The 15,635-nt window shown below is 40.5% G+C and overlaps 1 protein-coding gene across 2 annotated transcripts in view; it reads right to left on the bottom strand.

Moving 5' to 3' along the window:
* Nucleotides 1–15,635, bottom strand: part of CTNNA3 (catenin alpha 3) — an 869,421-nt gene that overhangs the window by 280,686 nt on the left and 573,100 nt on the right. For both annotated transcript variants that reach the window (XM_087702521.1, XM_087702520.1), the window contains one exon: nt 9,001–9,157. In XM_087702521.1, coding sequence (XP_087558647.1) covers nt 9,001–9,157 — 157 coding nt within the window. The remainder of the gene's footprint in view (nt 1–9,000; nt 9,158–15,635) is intronic.

Here is a 15,635-nt window from a genome sequence, read left to right as displayed (position 1 = left end):
CAAAGCACAATTATAGACACATCTATACAAACCCCTGGAACTTTATCTGAATATACATTTACTTAATGTTCATCTGGATTCAGTTTAAGACTACGTAACCTTAGACAAACTGTTAAAACCAGGCTTGGTAAGTAAGGCCTTTTTGCTGCTTCTGAATTGTATCTGAATTGTATCTGAATTGTATTTAAAGAATGGGCATTAGAGTTAATTTTTGATCCATTTAGCTATATAAATATAATGCTACTTCAAGACAAATATTTTAAATACTGTTTCCCATATTTATCTCAAAGGTTTTGGAAGGAGGTTTTGTGGTATCTCTAGCTGAGCAACTATATTCTGTAACAGCTGACTGTTTTTCCCCTATGGAAAAACACTATGGACGCGGTGGCTCAGTGGGTAAGATGCTGAACTTGTCAATCAGAAAAGTCAGTTCTTCGGCGATTCGAATCCCTAGTAGCTCCCATTACTTGTCCCAGCTTCTGCCAACCTAGCAGTTTGAATCATGTAAAAATGCAAGTAGAAAAAATAGGAACCACCTTTGGTGGGAAAGTAACAGTGTTACCTGCGCCTGTGGCATTTAGTCATGCCGGCCACATGACCACGGAGACATCTTCGGATGGCGCTGGCTCTTCGGCTTTGAAACGGAGATGAGCACCGGCCTCTTGAGTCGGGAATGACTAGCACATATGTGCAAGGGGAACCTTTACCTTTATCTTATTCACTATGGATCATGATTGATATAGGCTTTGGTGTCTTTTTTCTTTGACTTGACATTTTTGGTGTTGGTGTTGTTATTATATTATTATTGTTATACCCTGATGTATACCAGTGAGACTTGGACTGTATACAGGGGGCACACTAGGCAATTGAACCACTTCCACAGGACCTTCCTCTGGAGACTTCTGAGGATCCAATGGCAGGACAAGGTGCCAGAGACAGAGGTCCTCTCCAGAGCAGGCCTGCCATCAGTTCACATCCTGCTGATGAAAGCCCAGACATGCTGGGCAGGTCATGTTGCAAAGATGCCAGACCACTGCGTCCCTAAACAGCTCCTCTATGGTGAGTTGTCTCAAGGAAAGCGATCGCATGGGGGACAGGAAGGAAGTGATACAAAGAGACATTGAAAGCCTCCTTCAAGTCCCTGGAAATTGACACCACCTCCTGGGAAACCCTGGTACAAGACCGATCGACATGGCGCACGTTGAGCCACCAAGGCTGCCAGATATTTGAAGTCAGAAGGACAACCACAACACAAGAGAAGCAAGCACTCTGGAAATCCAGAGCTGCAAATGCTGCAACAATGGTGCCCACACATCTGTCTAACATGTGGCAGAACATTCTGTGCCCGCATAGGCCTTACCCAACCACCTGCGGACACACTGTGGACATTGTTTGATGCATGGTGTTTCTTCTTTTGAGAACGGGGCATCAGAATTTTGGTTTAATGTTTGCCATTGTGCATACAGGTAATGACAATAAAGATTATTTTATCTTACCTTACCTTACCTACAGCCTGACCTGTTCTATCCTTTTTAAATAATTACACAAGAGATGGTACGGTTAGCAGATATTGTGGCTGAAAGGTAGCTGGATGTGAGATCCATATTCCTGATACAGATTAACGGAGTTGGAAGGGAACCTTGTAGGTCATCTAGTCCAACACACACACACATACACACACACACTTGCCCAAGGAGGACATCCTATACCAATTGTGACAGATGGCAGTCCAGTCTCTTCTTGAAGCCTCCAGGGCATGCTCCCACAATTTTTTGAATAATTCTTCCTGGTGTAAAGAGAGATCTTGAGATCACCCTCATGTATTCTGAACAGCTGGGTATTTTTGTCAGTTGACCAACCAGAGAGGCTGAGTTTTTCCAAAATGCTTCTGATCAGTTGGGAATTGCAGGTTTCATCCTGCCTTGACCCATTAATGTAGCTTTTTCTAAAGACTCAAAGTTCAACCAAGCCTCACTTTTTTAATCACCCTGAGTTTGATTTCCTTTTTAGTATCTCTTTTTAAGATTGAAAAGCCTTCGGTCTGGCAAACTTTTTTATTTCCCCTTTTTACTCTAGTTACAAAGAAAGAGAAATATGTGTTTCCAGTTTTGTAATTTATTTATTTATTTATTGCAATATGCAGCAAAATAATGATTATATGTTGTGTTTGGAAAGTTTTTAAATGTGAAGAATTTAGATGAAATTGATTTGAAGAAAGATGTGGAAGTTAACTAAAAATACCCCCTCCTGTGGAAATGAATTTCTGTGTTTATAGTTGCTGATAATAAGGCTTTGAAGCTTAACTACGAGAAAGTACCAGATGGCTGTTACAGAAAATTTACAATCTGTAGACTGAAGAATGGTGTAAAGTACTTAACTCTACATTGCAACCAAAAAGAACTGGATAGATCAAGCCTCTTTGAATAAAATTGAAAATGATATTATTAAGGATCCTAAATTTATAATCTACAATTAATAGATGGAAATGTTGGATTTAAACATGGATCTGAAAGACTACTTTAAAAAAACAACAGAGATTACTACTAAGATATCAAAAGAATGATGTGTATTATTTATTTAAATTGAAATATAAGATATTTACTGAGAAGGCTAGATTGAATCTATCAATGGACTTTGATCAAGATGACAAAAACTTTGAGAGAAGAGATAAAGATACAAGAAAGCAGGATACTATATATGGGATTTAAATATTGCTGGTAGAATGAAAAAATGTAAAAATGGTTTGTTTGATTATAGTTAAATAAAAGGGTGTCATTTGTGGTATTGTTTAATATTTTGAGTGATTGTAAAGGTTTAGTTTTCAGTATCTATGCTGTTACTTTTGGTATATACAGTAATGGGCTATTATAATAATGGGTCAATGAATTTGGTGATGTTTAATGCCTATTTTCATTGGATAATTTTTGCTTTGGAAATGTTTAATTGGGTGTAATGGATTGGTTTTTAAAATTTATGTTAGTACCTTTGATATACAAATAAGAAATAATTATTATTTCTGGTAATGTTTAACAATTTTTAATTTTGCAATGTTCAATTATAATTGAGATTGGATTTTTATTATTATAGAAAGTCATTGGGGGATTAGGTTTTAAATAGAAGTGGAGATATATATTTGTTAATTAATTTTGATAACTTTTACTGAATCTTTCTTGACTAATAAATTGAGCAGAGGATTTAGAAATGAGTTTATAGAAAATGAGGTAAAATATGGAATGAAGGTAAAATCTGGTTGTACTTTAAGAGACTGTTAAGTTGTTCATGTTGAATATACTTACTGGGGAAGTTTCTTTTTGTTATGGTTAGTCTACTAATATTATAATAGTATGGCATGGCCTGGAGTAGAATAGAATATTAAAATAAAAAAATAGATTGGATATCATGCACAAAGAACCAGTCCACATTTTTAGGCATGATTTCAATTACAGTAACTATTTATTGTTCATGCCTAAACACAGGAATTTTCTCAGACTGACCATTTGCACCTGGGTTATACTAGGTAAGATTCAACTGCATTGAAGTAATCACAGTAGTAAAAAAAGGAGCAAAGAATGCAATCAAATTTAGACAGTTTAAAAAGTAAAAAAAATATGTAAGAAGTTCTAATTATTTCAGCATTTAGTAGACTGTTCCATCAGTATCAGCTCAAATAAAACAAAATGAAAATACTTTTACAGAACAGTCCTACAGTCTTACACTCATTTGCTTCAAAAAGTCATGCTAAAATCAGTGGGATTTATTTCTGTGAATTGTACCATATCACGTGTTACCCGAGTTCTATCATGCAAATTTGCCAATCTTGCAGATATTGCTCTCAAATAATCAAAAGGAAAGAGTCACAGAAAGAGAAATAGAGAAATATTTGCCCATGAAAATGGGATGGATCCCATTTTAGTTGTTTGTAAAAATCAATCAAAGCTTTGTGAATCCAAATTTTTTAGATAAAAAGATAGCTGGTGTTTCTGGTAAAAGTACCAACAATCATGATTCTTGGTTAATTCTTGATTATGATGCTTCTACCCATCAGTCCAAATCTGTCCACTCCTGGATGAAGAGGTGTTCTATTGAAAGTTATGGATAACAATCTAGCATATCTATCTAGTGCAAGGTGGTGGACAGATGTGATTCAACTTCCTAGTCTACAGTTGGCCCAAAGTAATCGAGCTGACATCTATAATTAAAGGAGGACTAGAATCTAGATCTCATTCCTCTTGTTTCAACACTTAATCTACTATCCTGTATTGGCTGTCATGATTAGAAAAGTCTATTAAAATCATTAATTAAAATGATTAGAAAAGCCTATTGAACTATGTTGCTGGAGAAGACTCCTGCAAGTCCCTTGGGCTGCAAGGCGATCAAACTGGCAGTCCTAGAGGAGATCAACCCTGACTGCTCCTTAGAAGGCCAGATCCTGAAGATGAAACTCAAATACTTTGGCCACCTAATGAGAAGGAAGGATTTACTGGAGAAGAGCCTAATGCTGGGAAAGATTGCGGGCAAAAGAAGAAGGGGACGGCAGAAAATGAGGTGGCTGGAAGGTGTCACTGAAGCAGTAGGAGTGAGCTTGAATGGTCTCCGGGGGATGATAGAGGACAGGAAGACCTGGAGGAAATTTGTCCATGGGGTCGCGATGGGTCAGACACGACTTCGCAACTAACAACAATTAAAATAAATTGAAAATCAGGCTTGTCAGATGCTACATCTTTTCTATCCTGCTCTACGGAGTGGAGAGTTGGCCACTTGAAGAGACTAGAAGCATTTGAAATGTGGATTTACAGGTGGCTCTTTTGTATACGTTGGGTTGACAAAATCAGGAATGAGGAGGTGATAAGCTGCCTGGGAAAGCCAAGGGAAACCATCAAAACCATAAAAAAGTGGAAGTTAGACTATTTTAGACATGTAATGCCACACCCAGAAAAATATGGCATACTTCACTTAATTTTCCAAGGAAAGATTGAAGGCAAACGAGGTCCAGGCAGAAGAAGAACATTATGGCTTCAAAATCTAAGGGACTGGTTTGGACAAAGCTCAGCAACACTTTTTTGTGCAGCTATTGATAAAAATAGGATCGCCAACATGCTTGCCAACATCCGATGACAGATATGGCATAAGAAGAAAATTAAAATCAATTGACTAAAATTAGCTATTTTACTTTTAGTGAGCTTAACTCTTAACAGAATGAAGTTTGCATCCTACCCAAAACAATTCCTTCATTCTTCTAGGCAAGTTAGATTAAATCATGAGAAAATGAAGGCACAAATATTTATCTGTGGCAAAAACATATCCTTCAGAGGTGGTATGAAGCAGGTTCTGACCAGTTCTGGAGAACCGGAATTTTGAGTAGTTCAGAGAACCGGTAAATACCATCTCTGACTGGCCCTGCGTCCATCTATTCTCTGCCTCCTGAGTCCCAGCTGATCAGGAGGGAATGGGGACTTTGCAGTAACCTTCCCTGGAGTGGGAGGGAATGGAAATTTTACAATATCCTTCCCCTGACACGCCCACCAAGCCACGCCCACCAAGTCACGTCTACAGAACCGGTAGAAAAAAAAGTTGAATCCCACCACTGATATCCTTGGCAGTTTTTTTTTCTAAACTCGCTGCAAACAAATTGAAAAGATGACATATGAGCAAAAGGGCATTGGCACATATCAGATGTACAGAGTTTCCTAAGCCAATAATTTCAGAAGGAAAAAAATAGAGCTTTTATTCCCAAATTCTTTATCTTGTTTCATCTGAATTCAATTTTCTAGATATTTATCCATGTTTTATTTCCTACTTTGCAATTCTGACATCTTATTAGAAAAGCAATCTGATCAAGAAGAAAAACTGAAATTGAAGGCATATTTGCACTGTCAGTTGCCTCATTAGAAATCTAGAGTACTAACCATTTTTTGAAGGCAAGATAATGATCTCTTCTGCTTACCGCTAGCCCATAAATACAATTTCTACCTAGGTTTCCTTGCTCTAATTTCAACACAGCATTTTCCAGTTTGAGTTGACTCAAAGATGGCTGCTTGATTTGACTGCTGCACTTAACTTTGATCTAATGCAGTGTTTTTCAACTTTGGCAACTTTAAGATGTGCGGATTTCAATTCCCAGAATTTTGAGAGCTAACATCCATACAGTTGCCAAGAATGAAACACACTTCTCTTTTAGAGAAGCCCTGCACTTTGGTTGGCTATCACACATAGTGGCAGAAGAGCCCCTATCCTGGTCAGAGGGTCACCAATATCCACTCTGTAGTAATTGCTGCAGCTATGTAGCTACTGCATGCACTACTGCAAAATAGGACTGTGGTTATAGCCAGGGGTGGGCTTCAGAATTTTTAGCAAGGCGTGGCCATGGTGGGCATGGCCTAGTTGGCCTCCTGCACCATGGTGGGGGGGCGTTTTTGCCCTCCACAGGTTTTGGAGGCTTTTCTCAAACCTCCAAGAGGGTAAAAACGGCCTCCCCAGGCTCTGGAGGCCCTCTGTGGGAAACAGGCCCATTTCCGGCCTTCCTGAACGTCTGATAGGTTCGTTTTTCACCCTCCCTAAGTCTCCGGGCATGCCTTGCACTTATCTGCATCCAAAGAAGGCTGTGTGGGGATTCCTGAGAGGGGCGGGGGCAGAGTAGGCGAGGCCAGTCAGGAGTGGGATTTGGGGGTGCACAGAATCTTAGCTAGAGGTTCTCCTGAACCCCTGCAAATCCCCAACAGTCCACCCCTGCTTGTAATGTCATCCACAGCTTCTGCATTTGCCTATATGCAGAAAGTCACTGGTTCAAAACTTAGCATTTTTTTAAAAATCCACTTAAAATATCCATTCCCTGCTGGCTTTTTTTTTAAAGTCCCCTACTGCAGAGGTCAGCAAACTGCGGCTCTGGAGCCACATGTGGCTCTTTCCTCCCTCTGCTGCGGCTCTGTCACCGGTCGGCGCCACAATTTTGAGAGGAGCTTCCGGTGGGGAGGGAGAGAAGCACAGTGCGCCAGGAGAAGACTCTATGGCAAGGAGAGGGTTTTCCAGTTGTTTCCATAATTGATAGGGCTTGCAATTATGACAGGTAGAGGAAAAAGTACATCGCGCTAGGAGGAGACTCTATGGTGGGGAAACTGAACTTCCGGTCAGCTCCAGAATTGAACAAGAGGCTTCCGGTTAGGATCGTTGCGGCTCCCGGTGTTCTCTTTTCTGTGGGAAACGGGTCCAAATGGCTCTTTGAGTGCCCTAGTGCATCATTGAAACACTGAACTTCCTTCCTTCCTCCCTCCCTTCCCCAAATAGCCAAATAAATGTTCCATAAAGTCATTGGCATCTCAGAGAAAGATGCTACATTAATAAACCTGTCTATTGGGGTTTTTTGTTCACTTAAGCAATAAAATGCATAACTTAGGGAAAGAAAAATAGTAACTAAAAAAAATCTGCTGTGTTTTGGCCAATGACATTCTATATCCGGGCAAATGTTTTAACCACTATGCTACTGAGAGATACCCACAACAATGATAGAAACAGACATTTATCCATAAAACCTGAAAAAATGCTAGACAGAAATAATTTTGTTTGTTTGTTTTTTAAAAAAGATTGTTGTGCCACTTCGAAAAGGAAAAAACTATTTGCAGTTATTTTTCTGGCATGGAAAATTGAGAAGGCCAGCAGGAGGGGCGCTATCTGTGGGAGGATGTGCCTGTTGTCATCAGCAAATTATTGCCAAAGTCAAATGATTTTGTTAAATCAGTTTAGAATTCAACCAATATCAGAATAGGACAGGGGCAGGTTAAGAGAACTATGAGGATATGCTTAAAGTCAGGAAAATACAAATGACGAATTGGGAAATTTAAATTGGACAGCATCCATATATTGATCTATTCTGTTAATTATTTATTTAAAAGATCACATACACGTTATATGAAACCTCTTCATCAAATGTCTTGAATGTACACACTGGAGACCCTTCCCCCCCCCTTATATTTCTTCATCTATAACAACTAAAGGATATACAACATATTACAATTATGGCCAGAAATAGCAAAGGACCGCCCTGTGGTAGCTGAAGCAGCCAAAATGGGGCGCGGGGGGGCATGTGTTCCCCCCATACTTCATTTTGGCTGGCAGTGTGCCACAGGAGGCATCCGTCCCATCTCCCTCCCCCCCCCCCCCATGACTGGCCTGCAGAGAAGTACAATACTGATCCGGCCATCAAAGAAATCCAGTTTGACACCCCTTCTAGATAAGATAATACAATTAAGTATGTGTCCTGTATGTTTTAACTGCTTTAAAATTTTTGGATTCTTCCCACTGATCAGTAGTAAGCCAAATACATAAAATCAATCAAATAAGTCACAACATGGGTACATGGAGACATTCTAACATTAGTGTTCCAGTGTCCCTCATATATGAGACCTTGCTTAAATTCAATATCAATGCCCAAGTTGGCTAAATTGCCATTTTTTACTTTCTGAGATTGTCTTGAATGCTAATGGTTTCTTCTGAACTTTGCTGCTAATGGATAGAATTTGAAGTGTACCAAAAAGTTTACTGTATCATATGGCTGAATAACTCTTTCAGAACATATTTACAATTGTGTGCAATTAATAATTAGTTTTACCTTAAAATTCAAGTATGAATTGGATCCACCAATTAGCTCCCTCCCACTTTAGGATACATATAGTATCTCAAAGTTACTTGCGCTTGCTACTGATTTTTATTAAAAGACATCCCACAGTATGTTGGATATTTCAAGGCATGCTGTGCTTCCTCTAGTAGAGGACAGGTGAAAGGAGCCAAATGCTTCTGCTATCTTTCATAAGCTCCTTTGGGTACCAGAAGCAATTGCATTCTTCTGTCTTCAGACTCACTTTCCTTCACACTAATTTCACACCTGGCTAGGTTCTAGAAGGTGGATGATACATCTTAGCTTCCTAAGGAATTATGCCATCTCTCAAATAATCATTAAAGGAAAAAAAGGTATTTCAAAGGGAAAAGAAGAAATTGAAAGTGGCACACCTGATACTCCAAGAAAGTCATCAATGCTTGTAATGTCATCCACAGCTTCTGTGAGTACACGTATGTGATTCTCCCAGGTGGCTTTATACATTTCCATGTTGCTTTTTACCACCTGGCTTTTGGGCTTGGCCGCAAGAGCTACGGCGGCATTGACAACCTATGGAAAAATAAACAGACTAACATGTTGAAAAGATCCTAGGATCAGTCAGAATAGCACTTTATTTGATCAAAGCACCACATATAGAAGAAGTACACAATTATGCACATTGATTAAGGAAATATATATATATAGAAACAACTTTAAACTCCCAAAACAGAAACAATGCATTTCAATTTGCATGCAAAGTAAAAGTACAATATCATATATAATATCCTTCTCAGCAATTTAAACTTGAGTTATGGAGGATGGCAGGACATAGTGAGAAAATTTCAAGGTTCCTGAACCAAACAAGCTGGATACTGGATTGAAGCCCCCTGGCTTCACCATATTTGATAGCTTTCTCATGGAAAAAGAAGCTTTCTTTCATATTACAAGGATGACCGGAACATGACACTCTAACTACCTGCTCAGCAAGGAATCAAGTGACAGAAGGCATCCAAACAAAGCCTGGAATTAATGATAATCCTCATCTGGCTCAGCAGGTATCCATCTAACAGACAGCTTCCTGTTTCTCATTCACTTCCAGATATGGACGATTAGAACCCATTCTTTAAATAATCAGCATTGTAAATAATCTGATATTGTAAACACTACACTTGAATATCAGATAGCTCCCTACAATAGGTAGGTGGCTAGGGGTGTGTGTGTGTGTGTGTGTGTGTGTGTGTGTGTGTGTGCATGCATATGTATGTGTATGTATGTTTGTACATGCATCTGTGTGTGATATGTATGTATGCATGTATGTAGCACAGATTATTCACCTACTAAGTCTACATAGTGAGTGTAGAAAATGTATTCTTTAAAATAGCATTAGCACTTAGATTTATATACTGCTTTATAGTACTTTATAGCCCTCTCTAAGCTGTTTACAGACTCGGCCTATTGCCCCCAACAAACTGGGCCCTCATTTTACCCACCTCGGAAGGATGGAAGGCTGAGTCAACCTTGAGCCTGGTGAAATTTGAACTGTCAGCTGAAGTAGCCTGCAGTACTGCACTCTAACCACTGGACCACCCTGGCTCTTATAATACTAAAATAATACTTTATCCTCCATAGATAAGAGTTTGAAGTAATGTATATTACTTCAAACTCTCTTGTTGTCATGACCTTTAACTGGGCAAAATGGTGAACCATAGTGTGCTAATTTTTGGACCTCAAATGGCCTCAAACTTACAGAATGTGTCCAAAATCCAGGACCTGTTAAGTCTTGAGGACATGAAATGTGGGAGTCTTCTATCTGCTTCAGTGCTACTGGCTACTGCAACAATAAGGTTAGCTTCATTTTTGATGTTCCCTGCCAATTTCCCATCTAGTTTCACAATCTCTCATTTCCTCACCCAACCAGCAGCAGCCTCCTTACCTGCCCGCTGAAAAGAAGGGAGGGAAGGCGGGAGGGAGGGAGGAAGGAAGTGTTTCTGATGCTCTCAGCCAGCTTCTCACAAGGAAACTGGAGAAGCCAGCAGGAAGTCAGTAGTTGTTCCTGCTCCTACTGGTTTATTTTTCCCATCTGTGGTCATTCTGTTTCTCTGTTTAGGCAAGGAAATATCTCTGAAATGATGACCCAACAGGGCACGGATTGTCTAGTTCTTTATATAACTTGATCATAGATTTAAAAAATAAAAGAATTATATTTGGAAGCAATACAGTCATATCTGGCTACTCAGCTGCTTCAAAACTCATCAAATTCAGTATTTGGCATGTTTTGAAGCAGGAATCTTATCTCGGCACTCATCTTTCTCCTGGTAGTTGATGCGCAAGGAAGAACTTGCTGATGCCAGAGGCCTCATGATTCACTGTTTCTTATGACCAAAATAGTAGGTCTTGTGATAAATCATGTGGTTTTTTTTGATACCCATCAGTTTTAGTGTTTTTCACATCTTCTGGAATGAAATATTGACAAGTACTAAGGTACCACAGTACTTTTATAGGTTTGATTTGAGGTCTTTTGTCCTTCACACATTACAATGCTAAATTTCTCAATGCATAAACGATATGGAAGCAAGATTTAAATATATTTCATCCCAATGAAAAGTAGAATGAAAGGTTAAATAGCACACAAGTATGCATTACACATAGCCAGTTTCTAAAATTCTATAATCTAAACTCTTTTTGCCATTCAAGAAATTTAATTAACAAGACTGTGAGAATAAAGCCTTATTGGATAATAAAGCAACTGTAAGGGGATTGACGAGTACGGCAGGTTTAGCTGGAGGATAGCTGTATTTAAAATACTATAAAGAACCGTGATGGCGAACCTATGGCACGTAGAGCCATATCAGCGGGCATGCGAGCTGTTGTGTACGCTGGACTACTGATTTTCTGTTGGCCCACCCACACTGCCCTTCCCTTCCCAGGAGTCTCCAAGCATCCCAGTTAAGTACAGGGCTCACACAGAGGCTCTGGGAAGGCATTTTCAGCCTCTGGAAGGCCTCCGGAGGGGCGGGGGAGGCCGTTTCCCAACTTCCAGTGGGTCCATTTTTCACCCTCCCCAGGCTTCAAAACTATCTTGCAGCCCAGGGAGGACAAAACACGGACCTATCGGGACCACTGGAAGTTGGTAAACAGGCTGATTCTGGGTTCTGGGGGAGGGGGAGACCGTTTTTGCCCTCCCTAGGCTCCAAGAAAGCTTCTGGAGCCTGGAGAGGGCAAGAAATGGGCCCACCGGAAGTCGGGAAACCGGCCGTTTGTGGCCTCCAGCCTCCAGTAAGCCATTCCGAGGCTCCTAAAAAGCCATGCGCATATGTGCAGGGCAGTGGGGTGTGTGTCATGTGCGCATAAGCAGGGGGCATGGCGCAGGGAGTGTGATTAAATTATTGGTGTGGGTATGCACGTGAAGTGGGAGTCCATTCTTGAACTTCCAGATTTCACGTTGGGTTGCCTCCGGAGGGCAAAAAACGACCAAAAAAGAAGGGCGAAGTCAGCTGGGCAGCATGCACATGTGTGCTGGAGCTGACAGGACAACGCCTCACGTGCCCTAACAAATGGCTCCATGTGCCACCAGTGGCATGCGTTCCATATGTTCACCATCATGAGTATAGGATATGTGCAGATCCATGCAGTGTGGCCTTTTGTTAAATATGGTTGGTCACACAGTCAGTCAATATTTAGACTGGATTTGGCATTTTTGTCTACCTACCTAGTTCCTACCCAGGACATGGATAGGCAGATATTATTAAATAATATTAAAATTATTGCTGGTTGCATAGTCAGCCAGATGTGAAGGGCTGGATAGGCAGAATTTGCTTGTTGGTGTTAGAGGTACATTGCAGATGTAAGCGGTTATAAGTAAAACTGTGACTGATATTATTATAGAACACTTGAAACTTAAATAAGTCAATTTAGGCACATTTCAATTAGAATAATTCCATTTATTTTTTTTTGCTCTTCAGAATTTCAACCTTTATTAATGTTCAAAACTTTTCCATTATCACTAAGGTATTTTACTCTAGATGGATATATGAAAAACACAATAGTTTCCAACACCCAGTAGCAAAAGCAACACTAGTGATTTTCATCAAAAAGAAAAAATAGATCAGAAAGTTTAAAGTGTTACTACATATTGGAAGTGGCTGTAGTTTATCCCTCTGTCAGAAATTTGCTTGAGACAATATGTGAATATTCTATTTAGAAAAGGAACGCAGAATCACACTCTATCTTGACCATTGATTGATGGATGGATTGACAGATTGTGTACCAAATCAGTTCTTAGTGACCATAATAGATAGATTTTTCTCCAGCGTGATCTGGCCCTAGCCTGATTCTACAAATGTTCTAACACTGTACCCATTGCTAGTATAACCAACTCTTGCTGCTTGATCATCCTCATTTTCTCTTTTCTTCCATTTTTCCCAACCTTTTTTTTTTTAAAAAAAAAAATGTTTTTAATATGCATTTTCCTTTATAATACATTACATTTTCAGTTTTACAATGACAGTCCATCTCTTTCCTTCTCCTTCCTTCCTTTCCCTTGCCTTCTCCCCTCTGCTTCCCTCTCTCCTTCCCTCTCCACCCTTCTTTCCCCCCTTTCCTCTTCTCCTCCCCCTCTCCTCTTCTCCACTTCCCTCTCCTTCCCTTTCTCCTACTCCTCTCCTCCAATCTATTTCCCTCTCTTCTTCCCCCTCTCTCCTTCCCTCTTCTTCTGTCTCCTACCTTCTCTTCTTCCCTCAGCTTTTCTCCCCTCCTCTCCTCCACCCAAGCCCACCCCACCCCACCCCACCCCACTTCCCTCTCTCCCTTCATCTCTCCACTTCTCCTTCCTCCCATCCTTTTCTTTTCCTTGTTATATATACATTTCCATTTCCCTACGAAGTACAGTATGTTTTTCCCAACCTCCAGAGAGCTAGAGAGATAATTTGAGCCTGATTGATAGAGTAGTAAGACCTTGGAGAATATATGCAGGTGGGAGGATATATCTGTACCTAAAAAAAAAAAAAATAGAAGAGTGCAATAATGATATTCCCTGTGACATTCTATAGAAATAAAAGTTGGACTTTGAAGAAGTAGAATAGAGAGAGAATATTGACAGTTTTGAACTTTAGTATTCGTGAACACTCCTGGGAATACAATGGCCAGCCAAGAGAACAAATAAATGAATCATCGAACAAATCAGTCCACACTTTTCACTTGAAGCACAAATGACAAGGCTCAGTTTTTTACATGTTGCACACATTAGAGAAAAAAATCCAGCTACTTGTCAGGTGTGCAGCCATATTCCAACCAAAGGAGATGGAAAGTCCTACCATTGGGGAAGCCCCTATCACCTTGGAGGAGGAGGAGGAGGATAATACGGAAGACGGCTCAATGGTGAGTGCACCTATCCGCTCCTTTACCATCAAATCCAACTCTGCCCCAGACTGGAACTGGATGGGTAGAACTGCCAGCATGGCAGTGGAAGATTGGACCATGTGATGGGCTTGTGGGTGTGGCGGCAAGAGCTTGAACTTTCAACTGGGTGGGGAAAAACCAGCAAGCTCAGATTCGGGTTTCCCCAGATGTGCCAACATGGCTCTCTTAATAAATTGGAACTTTGAGCAATACTTTCCCTTGAACTCTGATTTAATTTTGGATGCTATTTGGAACACTGACACCATAATCTTAGAAAAGGTAGAAGACCAATGAAGAAGAGGAGGAACAGTAACAAGGTAGTTGCATAAACCTGAAGGTTGAGTTTGGAGACAAATCCAGAGGTGGGTTGCTCCTGGATCAGCCAAACTGGTAATGGCGGGGGTGGGAGGCTCCGCCTACCCGCCCAGGCACTTCTGCGCATACATGAGTGAACTGGTAGCGCTGGGATTTGAAACCCACCTCTGGACAAATCATTGTGGAATAAGTCTATTTCCGCTATAACGAGTCAACTCTTATTTGATGGCACATCATCCATCAGTGAAATTAATTTCTACAAATTTCTACAAATCATCTGGACAATATTTGCAATTAAAAGATATCATTAGGTTTTCTAACAGAAAACAATTGCACCCACTATCCCTGATGTAGCTTTAACAATTCTTTATTGACTTAACTTTGGACTGCCAACCTTTTGTGTCGGTCACAAAGATTCATTTCTAAACATTATAGTTCTCCCTAAGTGAAGAATTCAGCACCTATTTGCCTGGAGCAAGGTTGGTTCACCCCATATAATATTCCACCAAGGGACCCACGTGGATCAAAGATAAAGGCAGAGCTGTTAGTCAAGGGCTGACTAGGACAGTACAGGGATTTTTTATTATGCTCCAACAGCTGTTGACCTTTAAGTCAGGTTGCATCCTGTATCAGCTGTATCATCCGTACCTGGACTGTTTTCTCTTGCTTAACAACTTGGTTCTAATATTTGAACATAATTTTCCTTGTGTTTTGTGAAATTTATTCTCTAATATATGGGCAGAGACTTAAAAGAGTCATAGAAACGTACAGTTAAAAGAACCTAAACACCACCAGGCCAATTTCTTGCTCAACTGAAAATCCATATTGCAGGTTTCTAGCTACAGGCAGTCCTCTACATACAACAGTTTGCTTAGTGGCCATTCAAAGTTACATCATTAAAAAAATGACGACCATTTTTCACACTTTTGACTGTTGCAGCATCCCCATGATCACATGAGTTACATTTGGATGCTTGACAACTGACTCACAAATATGACAGTTACAAGGTCCTGGGGTCATGTGATCTGCTTTTGCAACCTTCTGGCTGTTGTGGTCCACCAGCGGCCTGCGGAGCTGGCAGCAGAGTCAGACAGCGAGGAGGTGGGGAGGAACATGGGCCAGTCCTGGAGTATAAGGAAGGTTCAAACGCGGGTTCTGCGTTGGAGACAGAGAGGGAGCTAGGGCCATCTGGGAGTTATGTGCTGCCTCCGGAGCTTCAAGATTTGGACAGCAGCGAGGCAGAGGAACAGGATCCCCCTGTTCCCAGTGCGCCGCATGTGCAGAGCTGCCAGAAGGCCAGAAGGCAAGAACAGTTAAGACAGAAGGAACAACTTGG

This window comes from Thamnophis sirtalis, unplaced genomic scaffold, assembly GCF_051295495.1.
Source record: "Thamnophis sirtalis isolate CommonGarterSnake01/CBP01778 unplaced genomic scaffold, rThaSir2_p1.2 scaffold_15, whole genome shotgun sequence".
Classification (NCBI taxonomy): domain Eukaryota; kingdom Metazoa; phylum Chordata; class Lepidosauria; order Squamata; family Natricidae; genus Thamnophis; species Thamnophis sirtalis.
The sequence above is the reverse complement of the archived record's forward strand: the minus strand, read 5'-3'. Positions and strand labels throughout refer to the sequence as shown.